At 42.0% G+C, this 13042-nt stretch overlaps 1 protein-coding gene across 24 annotated transcripts in view; it reads right to left on the minus strand.

Annotated features, from left to right (window-relative positions):
• The window catches only part of SLC25A26 (solute carrier family 25 member 26), a 156680-nt gene that overhangs the window by 94526 nt on the left and 49112 nt on the right, over positions 1-13042 (minus strand). For 23 of the 24 annotated variants that reach the window (XR_016214230.1, XR_016214229.1, XR_016214231.1 and 20 more), the window contains one exon: positions 2267-2371. Coding sequence is in view for 20 of the 24 variants with exons in the window: in XM_008260905.4 (XP_008259127.3) it covers positions 2267-2371 (105 nt within the window). In the remaining 4 variants the exon portion in view is untranslated. Of the gene's footprint in view, positions 1-2266; positions 2372-3921; positions 3970-13042 lie in introns of those variants that run through there. The other variant, XM_089305461.1, reaches the window with a different exon arrangement.

The raw sequence follows: 13042 nt of genomic DNA on the forward strand, positions 1-13042 counted from the left end.
TGGAAGAAGCTCCTGGCTCCTGGCTTCAGATCGGAGCACCTCTGGCCACTGCAGCCAATTAGGGAGTCAACCAGCAGATGGAAGACCTCTCTCTCTGTCTCTTCTCTTTCTGTGTAACTCTTTCAATAAATAAATAACTCTTATTAAAAAAAAAAAAAAGGGAAGAACAGCAAAGATTTCTGAATAACATTCTGAATAAAGAAGATTTATCTACACCGAAGTTCACTAAAATGTTCACAATTACTACAATATTTTAAGAGGTTAAAGGTTTTTGTTGTTTTTTGGTTGTTTGTTTTTTACAGGCAGAGAGGACAGTGAGAGAGAGAGACAGAGAGAAAGGTCTTTGTTTGCCGTTGGTTCATCCTCCAATGGCCGCTGCAGCCGGCGCGCTGCGGCCAGCGCACCGTGCTGATCCAATGGCAGGAGCCAGGTACTTATCCTGGTCTCCCATGGGGTGCAGGGCCCAAGTACTTGGGCCATCCTCCACTGCACTCCCAGGCCACAGCAGAGAGCTGGCCCGGAAGAGGGGCAACTGGGACAGAATCCGCTGCCGCGACCGGGACTAGAACCTGGGGTGCCGGCGATGCAAGGCGGAGGATTAGCCTAGTGAGCCGAGGTTAAAGTTTTAAAACCAGGGGCAGACACTGTGGCACAGCAGGTTAAGCAACTGTCTGTGATGCTGCCATCCCATATGGGTACTGTTTTGGGTCCCAGCTGCTCTACTTCCAATCCAGCTCCCTGATAATGCACCTGCGAAAGCAGCAGAAGGCCCAAGTATTTGAGCCCTGCAACCCATAAGACAGACCCAAACAGAGTTCCAGGCTTCTGGCTTCAGCATGGCCCAGCCTCAGCCATTGCAACCATTTGGGAAGGAACCAGTGGATGGAAGATGCCTTTATCTGTCTCTCCTTCCATCCAACTCTGCCTTTGAAATAAATAAAATAAATCTTAAAAACAGAAAAAACTAGAAGCCAGCCCATGGTACAGAGGCTCAGGTTAGCTCCCTTTAAAATGGAGAATCTCTAATGATAAAACTCACTACAGTGTTGTGGCACAGTGAGTAAAGCTGCTGCCTATAATGCCATCAACCAATAGGGGCACCACCGGTTTGTGTCCTGGCTGTTCCACTTCCGATCTAGGCCCCTGCTAATGGCCTGGGAAAAGCACAAGAAGGTGCCCAAAGCGTCTGGCCCCTTGCCACCCACATGGGAGACCTATATAGAGCACCTGGCTTTGGCCTTTCCCAGCCCTGGCCGTTGCGGCTACTTGGGGAATAAACCAACAGATAGAAGACCCCTCTCTCTTTCTCTCCACCTCTCTCTGTAACTCTTTCAAATAAATAAATAAATCCTTTTAAAAAAAAAACTTCACTACATATCAATTTAGTTTTTGTTGCTATTACTCAACATCTTGGAAAGAACATTTAAGATTCTTTAAATATATTTCCAAAAACATATAAAACAAATTTATATTTCATGGCTTTAAACATCAGAAATTCTTTAACATTCTCAACAGCATTAAATACTCCCAGATAGGCTCTGATTTACCTATTTAAACAATGACATACCTCAACAGGGACCCCACACTGGACTGATCTCATTTATATATCTATATCTGATGTCCCCTCACCTAGGTGTCAGATCATTAAGAATGACTTTTTTAAAATTTAGATTCATTTAAATGTCCATTTGATAGATTCCTACTTTTACAAAAAGGCTTCTGTAAAAAAAAAAAAAAAAATATATATATATATATATATATATATATATATATATATATATATATATATAAAGGAAAACAGTTAGGTACTACCTAGTCACATAGCCCAGGAGAATAATTTTTGATCTTAACACCAATGAGCAAATGAGGACTTAAATTCTGATATTAACATTATGATGCTGGCCAGTGTTACCAGTCCATTACTGCATTTCTCTTTGGGGCCCTCAAATTCTGTAGTGATGATTTAATATCATTATTCACATTACATATTTACAATTTGTTCAGTATCTGATTCTAAAAGGAAAATTACAATTCAGGACATACAAGCAGTAGTCACACTCAGTGTGTGTTGGTTTTGAAAGGTGAAAAAAATATTCAAAAACAAATAAGGAAAAAGCAAAGATAATCTTAGCAAAAATATTACTATCATTAGATATTAAATTTAGCTCTAAGGTTTTATTTAGGACTCCAGAGGTAAGAACACAAGGCTTGTAATAGTTACTTATAAAATCTTAATAAAGAAAAAGGGCTGAAAAACCAATCTTACCTCTTCACGTAAGATGTTGGAGAAAATCTTAAATGTTCTGGTAGAAGCAGATACCTGTGCCCTCTGTTTAACAACTTCAGAAGGAACTCGAATCAGACAGGCTACCTAAAACACATAAATTATTTTATAATTTAAAAAATAAATAATTAAAATAAATGTTGAAATATTTTCATAAAAATATAGTAAAAAATAGTGTAAAGATACTTCAAAATCCACAGAAAATAGAATGAATATATCATAAAATTCAGGAATATTTTTTGTAATACATTTGTTTTCCATTAACTTTTTTTTTTTTTTTTTTTTTTTACAGATAGATTTAGATAGAGAAAGACAGAGAGAAAGGTCTTCCTTCCGCTGGTTCACTCCCCAAATGGCCGCCACAGCCGGAGCTATGCCGATCTGAAGCCAAGAGCCAGGTGCTTCCTCCTGGTCTCCCACGCGGGTTCAGCTGCCCAATCACTTGGGCCATCCTCCACTGCCTTCCCCGGCCACAGCAGAGAGCTGAACTGGAAGAGGAGCAACCAGGACTAGAACCCGATGCCCATGTGGGATGCCAGCGCTGCAGGCAGAGGAGTAGCCAAGTGAGCCATGGCGCCGGCCCCTCCATTAACTTTTAGAAGACTGCTTTTTTTTTTTTTTTTTTTTTTTGGACAGGCAGAGTGGACAGTGAGAGAAAGAGAGAGAAAGGTCTTCCTTTACCGTTGGTTCACTCTCCAATGGCCGCTGGGGCAGCGCACTGCGGTCAGTGCACCGCACCGATCCAAAGGCAGGAGCCAGGTGCTTCTCCTGGTCTCCCATGGGGTGCAGGGCCCAAGCACTTGGGCCATCCTCCACTGCACTCCCGGGCCACAGCAGAGAGCTGGCCTGGAAGAGGGGCAACCGGGACAGAATCCGGCGCCCCAACCGGGACTAGAACCCGGTGTGCCGGCGCCGCTAGGTGGAGGATTAGCCTAGCGAGCCGCAGCGCCGGCCAAAATAGCCTTTTTAAAAAATTATTTATTTGATGGGGGCCGGCACTGTGGTTTAGCAGGAAAAGTCACTGCCTGTGACGTCAGCATCCCATATGGACACGGGTTTGAGTCCTGGCTGCTCTACTTCCGATCCAGCTCCCTGCTAATGTGCCTGGGAAAGCAGCAGAGGATGCCCCAAGTGCTTAGGCCCCTGCACCCACTTAGGAGACCCAGAAGAAGCTCCTGGCTGTGGATCAGCCCAGCTCCAACTGTTGAGGCCATTTGGGGAGTGAACCAGAGGATGGAAGATCTCTCTCTCTAACTCTGCCTTTCAAGTAAATAAATCTTTCTTAAAAAGTATGTATTTGTAAGGCAAAGTGATAGAAAGAAAGAGGGAAAGACAAAGAGATCTTCCATCTTCTGGGTTCCTAGAACAAATCCCCCATGAATACTGAGGGATTTCTACATAGACTTGGTGCAAGTTGTCAAAAGATTGGGTAGGGGGGTTGAATGGGTTAACTTAAAAACTGACACAGGCCATGTTGTGGCGAAGCAAGTAAGGCCATATTCTGTGATGCTGGCATCCTGTGTAGGTGCCAGTTCAAGCTCCAACTGCTCCTCTTCTGATCCAGCTCCCTTTTAATGGCCTGGGAAAAGCAGGAGATGACTCAAGTACTTGGGCCCCTGCACCAACCTGGAGGAAGCTCCTGGCTCCTGGCTTCAGTCTGGCCCAGCACAGGCTGTTGCAGCAATCTGGAGAGTGAATCAGTGGATAGAAGATCTCTGTTGGCCGGCGCTATGGCTCAATAGGCTAATCCTCCGCCTGCAGCGCCAGCACACTGGGTTCTAGTCCTGGTCAGGGCGCCAGTTTCTGTCCCAGTTGCCCCTCTTCCAGGCCAGCTCTCTGCTGTGGCCTGGGAGTGCAGTGGAGGATGGCCCAAGTGCTTGGGCCCTGCACCTGCTTGGGAGACCAGGAGAAGCACCTGGCTCCTGCCATCAGATCAGCGCGGTGCGCCGGCTGCAGCACACCGGCGGCCATTGGAGGGTGAACCAATGGCAAAAGGAAGACCTTTCTCTCTCTCTCACTGTCCACTCTGCCTGTCAAAAAAAATACATATATATCTGTGTGTGTGTGTCTTCCTCTAACTCTGACTTCCAAAATAAATAAATACATCTTTTTAAAAAAATCCTACACAAGACAAATACACAAAGGTATTTCAAAAAGTTTATAGAAAATGGAATTAAATGTTTACTTTGATGCAAAAAGCCTTTGAAACCCATGCATAGTTTTTTTATAACATGAACTTTTCATGAACTTTTTGAGAACCCTATATGTACCAATTTCAAAAACTTTTACTAAATTAAGTATCTTTTAATTTCATTTTCCATGAACCTTTTAAAGTTCTCCTTGTATGTGTTTCAGGCAAAGAAATCTGGACAATCTTTCTTCAGCAGCACATGTAATAAAATGAAAAAAAAAAAAACAAAACAAAACAGGAAAACAAACAAAACAAATAGACCACATGAGTCACAGATTCAAAGAGGTTTGTCCTTTTTAATCTGTATTCTCCTGATTCCTAATCAGAGATTACTCCTCAAGCTGGATATTACATATGGCTCTGTATTTCCAAATTTAAATGTTTCCACAGAAGGCAAGGGTTGGCAAACTCTTGATGTGTAAGACCAAACAGAAAATACTGCACACTTGGCAAACCACGTGGTCTCTGGCACACTGTTGAACTCTTCTGCTACAGCACAAAAGCAGTCACAAAAAATAACATATAATGAGTGATTTCCCTATGTGCCAATAAAACTTTATTTGCAAAAATATGCACTAGACTGCTAATCCTTGCTCTTGGTGAAAACATCAGCAAATCTCTCTTTGGTATTAGCCTAACCAAGAGCAGAGTAGGCACAGAACAGAACTAAATCTCAATACTGCAAGAAAAAGGGTCAAGGATGATATGTGATGTGATTTTTGATGTCAGAGTGAGTTAACACCGGCTTATCACCTCTAGAAACTAAAAAGTACCAATGCTCTATGATGATGCAGCCCCACCACAAACGCTGTTGTAACAAAGAATTCATTAGCTGGAGTTATTTTTCTCCTAAGACTTATGCAACAGTACAATTTGATTTCTATTTCTTCATTCATCAAGCATTTGGATCATAGAGATGTCTGCAATTTGAGCCACCCCCTCTCCCTTCAAATCTGCCTACGTCAGTTAACAAAAAAATGCTGATTGACCCACACACTACACAGACTCTCCAAGGCAAAAAGCAGTAAGATGATGGCCTAAGCTCCAAGAACCACCCCCCACACACAGAGAGATAAAACCAGCAACACAAAGCTCCCCTCTACCCCTTCCAAAAAAAAAAAAGATGTACAGACAAGATCATGGGAAACACGGCAGGAGGGAAATTTAGTCCAACCAGACTAAGGGAAACCTGCAGAGATTATTCCTTCACAGAGCCTCCCAACTGAGGCAGAATCTGCTGGCAAGAAAGATGGCAAAGGGCCTGGGAAAAGCAGGAGACCCATATTACCGAAGTGCCAAGTCCAAGAGCAAGGACAGCTGTAAAGGGAGGTGAGACTGGACAGACAGACAAGGTATGCCTCCATGCCATATATGGATTTTGAGCTTTATTTCACAATGGGAGCAAATGGACACACTTAAGCAGAAGAATGATAACCTGTGTTTAGAGAGATCAGTCCAGCTGCAGTGCATACGACAGCTAGGGGACAGAGGGAAGAGACAGGTAAGAAGCAAAGAGAGAAAAATAAACCAGATGGCTGGAGACCAGTTATGAGGTTTCCACATAGTTCTATAAAAGATGCCCAGGAGAGCCGGCGCCGTGGCTCAATAGGCTAATCCTCCACCTTGCGGCGCCGGCACACCGGGTTCTAGTCCCGGTTGGGGCGCCGGATTCTGTCCCGGTTGCCCCTCTTCCAGGCCAGCTCTCTGCTATGGCCAGGGAGTGCAGTGGAGGATGGCCCAGGTGCTTGGGCCCTGCACCCCATGGGAGACCAGGAAAAGCACCTGGATCCTGGCTCCTGCCATCGGATCAGCGCGGTGCGCCGGCTGCAGCGGCGGCCATTGGAGGGTGATCCAACGGCAAAGGAAGACCTTTCTCTCTCTGTCTCTCTCTCTCACTGTCCACTCTGCCTGTCAAAAAAAAAAAAAAAAAAAAAAGATGCCCAGGAAATAACAATGGCTCAAACAATAATGGTCAAGTTTGCACTTTCAATTTTCAGAAAAGGGAAAAAAATGCACCCCGGCTATTTTGGGTGATGGTTACACACTGGTCCCACTAAATGAGATTGGGGTCAGAGGAGGAACCGCAGGTTTAAAGGACGGATGGTAAGTTCAGACTGGGAAATGCTGAGTGGGAGAGGCCTTTGGGACCTGAAACTGGCTATGTGCTGACAAGAAATGAATGCACGGCTACAAAACTAGAGAAATGATAGGGAAAGAAATACAGATATGCAAGTCACCAGCATACCAAAGGACAGATGGCTCAAAGAGCCAAAAAGGATGATCAAACAGCCAAGACAGGAACCCTGATGAACATCAATTCTTGAAGAGGGGGCAGGAGAGGAGTCAGAGGCACAAAACAGGAAAGAGATACATCGCCAGAGTGAACACATGCCTCCTGTGCCGCCCAGTTTCCCAGGTAAGTAAAGGGAATCAGCCTCGGGTTTGGTTAATCAAACAATCCCATCTGGAAGCCTGATTCTAGAACTATATCGGCCAATACACAGGCTACTCACAAGAAGCTCATAACACTCTTGGGAAGATTTTAATACAAGTGAATCACACTGTATGTGTACAATACACATCAGATTCTGAACACTTGATATGAAAAAATAATGTACATTAATCATTTTATATTGATTACATTGGAATGTTAGAATATCATATGTATTTAATAAAATATATTAAAATTGATTTCCAACTGATTTCCACTTTTAAAAGTTTTATTTATGCATTTATGTATGTATGTAAGTAAACAAAAGGCAGAGTGGCAGAGCAAAAGGAAGAGACATAGATCTTCTATCTGCTAGTTCACTCCCCAAAGGCCTGCAACAGCCACAGATGAGCCAGGCAAAAGCCATGTGCAAGAAACTCAATGCAGGTCTCTCATGTGGGTGGCAGGAACCCAAGTACTTGGGCCATCACTGGCTGTCACCCAGCCACATTAACAAGAAGCTGGATGGGAAATGGAGCAGCCAGAACTCAAATCAGCACTCTGACGGGATGCAGGCATCCTACGCAGTAGTTGAAGCTCCTGCGCCACAACACCCAGCTGTTTTCTACCTTCGTTAAGGAGGCTACTGGAAAGTGTAAAATCGCACGTGTGTTTTCGTGAACAGGGCTGTTCTGGAGCTGCTGAGCTAGTTTACCACGCACTCACGGCAGTGGCATGCAGCAAGGAAAGCACCCAGGGTCCACTGTCCAGGCACAGTCCAGGAGCTAGCACCACAGACAGCATCCCCTACCACACTGCTCCTGGCTCTGGTTCTTGCTGTAGCCTCCCTTCCCATTCATGCCCCCAAGCCTTTCTCCAGCCTTTCTCATATCCTAGTAATCTCCAAACAGTGTTCTGAGGCATTCACAGAAATAATGGCTTTTTCAGACACAAGTACCTAGAACAGTGATTACAAATGGCATTTAATTATGTCAACAGATGACATTTAGTTGTATCACTTACCAAGTTGTTTGGTGATAAACAGTTCAACACTGAGTGCAGAGCCTCTACAAAGGGAAAGAGAGCCAAGGCCCCCTCTACCTTCCTGCCCGGCTGCCTCAGCACACTGGCCACTCAGCCCCAGGCAAGCTGCGGAGTTAAAGCTCCTGCTCCCTCACTCAGCCCCAGGTAAGCTCCTGTTCCCTCAGCAGCCCCTCGACCCAGAACTGGTCTCAAGGCAAGAAGAGCCTACCTTTTTTTTTTTCCTGGGTGCCCTCAGCGCATGTCCCCTTGGATAGGCTGGCCAAAACTCTATGACACAGCGACCCCTTAAGTTTTCTGAAAGGTAGAGTCAGGAGCCCTGGCTCACAGCTATCCATCTGAGGCCACCTTCCTTCACCTGGCACGCTCCCAGCCTCGGGCCCACACCCCACATCTATACTGGCGCTCTCACACAGGGCTCCACTCCAACCAGGAAGCAGCCAGGGCTGAGGGCTTGCAGACGTAGATGGAGCCCCAATCCTGGGTGTGAATGCTCATGCATTCTCCATCTTCTTGGGTCTAATTTGCTTTTTAATCTTTTTAAATTTTAATTCGCTTTTTTGAACTGACAAATTAAAATGCACATTTTTATTATTATCTGTGCAATTCTTCTTCCTTGACTTAGCCCAGTCTTTATGGGGTCCTTTCAGGTTCTATTTCAATAATTCTTCAGTTTCTACAATAACTTTCTCTTTTCTACCTCCAAAGATTGTTTCCTTTTTATAAATTTAGTTTACAATTTATAGTTTTATTTATTATCAAATGTAGTAATAGTTTTATTTGCTTTAATTTCCAAATAAACTATCTGAATGACATTTTGTAGTATTCACTTAAACTCTGCAGTGTTTTAAGCAGATTATTTTCACTCCTATTACACCACAAGCCCCAGCACTGCCGATCTCCCCACTGTGTATTTTTTTTGTATCATTTTATCTAGAAAGCAAATCAAACTATCCAGGAGGAAGGAAAACACCAAGAAATCATTGAGTTCCTCAGAAATTACTAACACTCCAGAATTTAGAAATAAATTCTAATATTAAAAAGATTGCCCATACATAAATAAAGATTAGAAAAAAAGTGGTATTTTTAAAAGCGGGATTACAGGTGATGTTTGTTCTGTTCACAAGTATTTTCTAAATTCTCTACAATTAACATAGAGAAAATAAAATGAAAGCGCTAATTTATAGTAGGCTTTTAGACACAAACCTACTTATTAGCCTTGTCAATTATTTTTAATTTAGTAACAATAAACAGAACAAAACACATTAAGCAGTTTACTAGTGACATCTATAATTAGGTATAAATCATGTTCCTTCTGATATGGATATAAGCTTTTAGAGATACACTAATATACCAGAAAAGAAAAGAAAGTCCAGTGAGCCTAACAAGACAGCTCCCAGCATCTAAAACCTATTAAAATAAAAAAAGAAAAGAGAAGAGTTTACTAACTCCATGTATTTTTCAATTCAAGAGGTCAAGAGTGAAATATGACCCCAATATTGTCAAGAAAATAGGAACTGTCCACTTTTGTGGTTTGGCATAAATATTTATGGAACTTCATGCTTCATAACCCTCTGTGTTCTTACATTATGTTCTTATTTCTTAAAAATACAGAAGCAGAAGAAAAACTTTGAAAAGGTTCTCAGATGAAAACCAATCTAACTAACCAACAGGGCACACAGCCCCCAGCACGGCTCCCTGACTTCTTGGGGCTGGCAATTTTGGCCTAAGAGAAAGGCTACAAAGGAATGCCTCTATTTCCTCCAGCAGCTCTGGAGCCTTCCATTTGGTTTTCTATTAACTCTGATCTTTCTTAGATTTGAATCTGAGATACAACAGAGTGTTTCACTGCACAAGAACAAAAACATGTTACAGTACTGTGGTTCTATGAAAGGAAATAAAGGTAATGTCATGGGGGCGCTTGGTAAATCCGTTCTGTGGACTACTTCTCCTTTATAAATCTGGGGCTCCGGATGAATCCATGACACCAGAATGGGGCATTTTCATTAAACTCAACTATCTTTTATAAGTTACAGATCTATGAAAAGACATCAAAGGCCTTCCATAAAGGAAATACATATCATTCTATCTTTTACCTACATGAAGGTGCAATGTTATTATCTTAACTATATCAAAAATACACTGAAATAGATCAAAATTCTGAAAACTAATGATGCTGCTATCAAAAGTTTTTTCTTTAATATAAATAAAATTTTTCTGATAAGGTTTTTAATTCATTGCAAAGGAGAGCTAAATGTCTCTATTCCCATGTATGAAATAAAATACCGAAATGCAAAACTACAAATTCTAAGACTGAAAGAGAAAAGAAATCACAGCAAACTTCAGTCTCATAATAGTGAAAATGACTCAAGTCAGAGAAAGAAATGGATGCTACTGGAATCTGGTCTTTCATGGCCACAGCCAACTTCTCTATACCACATCACCTCCAGGGTTTTGCAAACTCACTACTGTCCTCACTTGAAATGTTCTTCAAAGTCACTGAGTATCACCAAGGGTACTTTGTCCTTTCCTGAACATTTCACCAGAGTTCAACAAAAATAAAAACTACCTGATTTAAGACTTTTCTCAAAGAAACATCAACAGCTTAGAAACATTACTCTGGTATCAGAAGCTAATTATGTATAAATCAATCTGAGATCACAGAAGTCACCAATGGTGAGAGCTGCTTGAATCAAGGGTGAAACCCAAGTCTTCTGATTATCAACTCCACACTTCTTTTTCTCTAAAGCTAAGATCATATTTACACATATCTTATCAACTTACATGTTCAAGCTTTAGTATCATCTACTTCAAGTTTCAACAGGCAACTCTATAATAAACTGAAGGGAAATTTTAAAATATGCCACAGGACCAAGCAAAGTTTACTCATACTCAAAGCAGAAACTATTACGTTGTACTTTACAGCACAATGTCAATGTGGCAAATTAGTAAAAGGAAGATCTGGGAAATATCTTATGAGACTTTTAAGATTTTTGAAACACAGTTAAATTCCCCATATTTTATTCTACATTTAAAAAATTCTCCCTAAAAAGCCTATTTCCAAAATACTATAGCTAACATTCTCTATACCAATGAAAAAGTATTCAAAAAACAAAAACAAACAAACAAAAAAAAAACCTCTACAAATAAAGTTAATTTGTGTGTCAAGTATGCCATCTTTTGGTCATAACTGGAATCACAGCTGTTGGTAAACCAAAGAACTCGATAAATCCACTTAGATTGGGGCATAAATTCATCAAACCATCCTTCCTTATAAAAATACTTTTACAAATACGCAATAAGTATTTCAAGAAAAACAATTTAAAGCCTTACAGCTATCAGTCTTGCCCGACAAGACTTACGAAAGTAGTATCCTCGATAACATAGATGCCACCCAGAAAGTTAATAATCTTCTCTACAAAAAGATTTCACTTTTTAGGCCTTGTGACTGAAGTTGTTGCCAGAATTTTTTTAACTTTTTAAGAAGACTATGTATCTTTTTAAAATTTGTATTTATTGACTGATGTGAGAGGCAGGGAGACAGAGAGCTCTCATCCTCTGGCTTCCCTCCCCACAGGAGCCAGGAACACAATCCAGATCTCACAGGTGGGCGGCAGGAACTCAACCACCCGAGTCATCAGCACCCTCTCTCTCGGGGTCTGCACGAGGCTGGAGCTGCAGTCTGGGTCCAGAGACAGGGATCAAGCCAGTCATCCTGATACAGGACATGGGTACCTTAACCACTACGCCCAACGCTCACCCCTGTTCACAGAATTTTAAATAACCCACGAGAGTAAAGCACAAACAGCTCTTTCCCTTTCACACCTTTCTGTAGCAGAAATGAGCACGGACTTCACAGGAGAATCTGCTCCATGGATAAATTTATCAATTTCTACCAATATAAAACCCTGAAAATGGAGGCGATTGTAACAGTAAATGCTGTAGTTTCCCTTTGCTGCTATAACAGATTACCACATACTTAATGGCTTAAAACAATACAAATTTATTACCTATTATTCTGGAGCTGAGTATTCCAAAATGGGTCTCACTGAGTTAAAATCAAGGAATCAGCCAGGTGGCTTGCCTCATGCAAGCTGTAAGGAAGCCTCAATTTCCTAGAAACTGAAGTAACACCTTGATAGTAGGGACTCCATTTTAGAGCACCCGGGACTACATCTTGAGAAAGCACCCTCCACCGTCAGACTATGGTCTCAAACTAGCTATGGCCTAAAACTTAAGACAATAACAGTTTACTGCATTCCACCTGGCAGAACACTGAAACTCCACAGCATGATCGCTCAAGCTTAAAAGAGATAGGCTGAACCTGGATTAATGTTAGGATTGTAATTTGTCTCATCCCACATATTTAGGTCAATACCTGGACTAATGTCAAGACTGTAACTGGCATTGTTAATTTGTAATTGGTATTATCAAGAGTGCAATTAATATTAGTTTCGCATAGGCCTTGGGTCAGCTTAACACTAGTAACCATGCATTCCCCCTCTCTTGTGGTTTTTGCCTTTATAAACCATGATGCTTTGACCTTCGGTGGAGAGAGTTCTTTAGGGCATGAGGCTGCTCTCCACTGACAGCAATAAAAGTGTGGTGCTCAGCCACAACAAAACCACCTGCATGCCGTGGTTAATGATCTCTTCCTCCAACTTCAACCAGCAGCATAGCATCTCCAAACACCCTCCTCTCTGACCTACCTGCATCCCTCTAACATAAAGCCTCTTGTGACGACACTCGCATCACCCAGGCAACTCTTTACATAGCAACACCCTCAATCCTATCTGCCAGGACCTTGTGCCATGTAAGATATCACATTCATAGGTTTGTGGTATCAGAACACTGTGTGTTGGGGGGAGGGAGAGGAGAACAGGGATGGGGACACGGGCAGAATATTTTGCTTACCACAGTAACCAACAACAAATTTTAAAATCTGACCTTATCTTAATTAAAAAAAAAAAAAATCCTGAAGGATTTGAAACCTCAGTATTTCTGCTTCTTTATTTGAAATGCAGAGGAAAAGAGACAAAGAGAGAGAAAGTCAGAGATCTTCCATCTGCTCGTTCACCTCCTAAATGCCCACAAG

The sequence above is a fragment of the Oryctolagus cuniculus genome, chromosome 10 (assembly GCF_051225735.1).
Source record: "Oryctolagus cuniculus isolate XC-2025 breed Fujian yellow rabbit chromosome 10, ASM5122573v1, whole genome shotgun sequence".
Lineage (NCBI taxonomy): Eukaryota > Metazoa > Chordata > Mammalia > Lagomorpha > Leporidae > Oryctolagus > Oryctolagus cuniculus.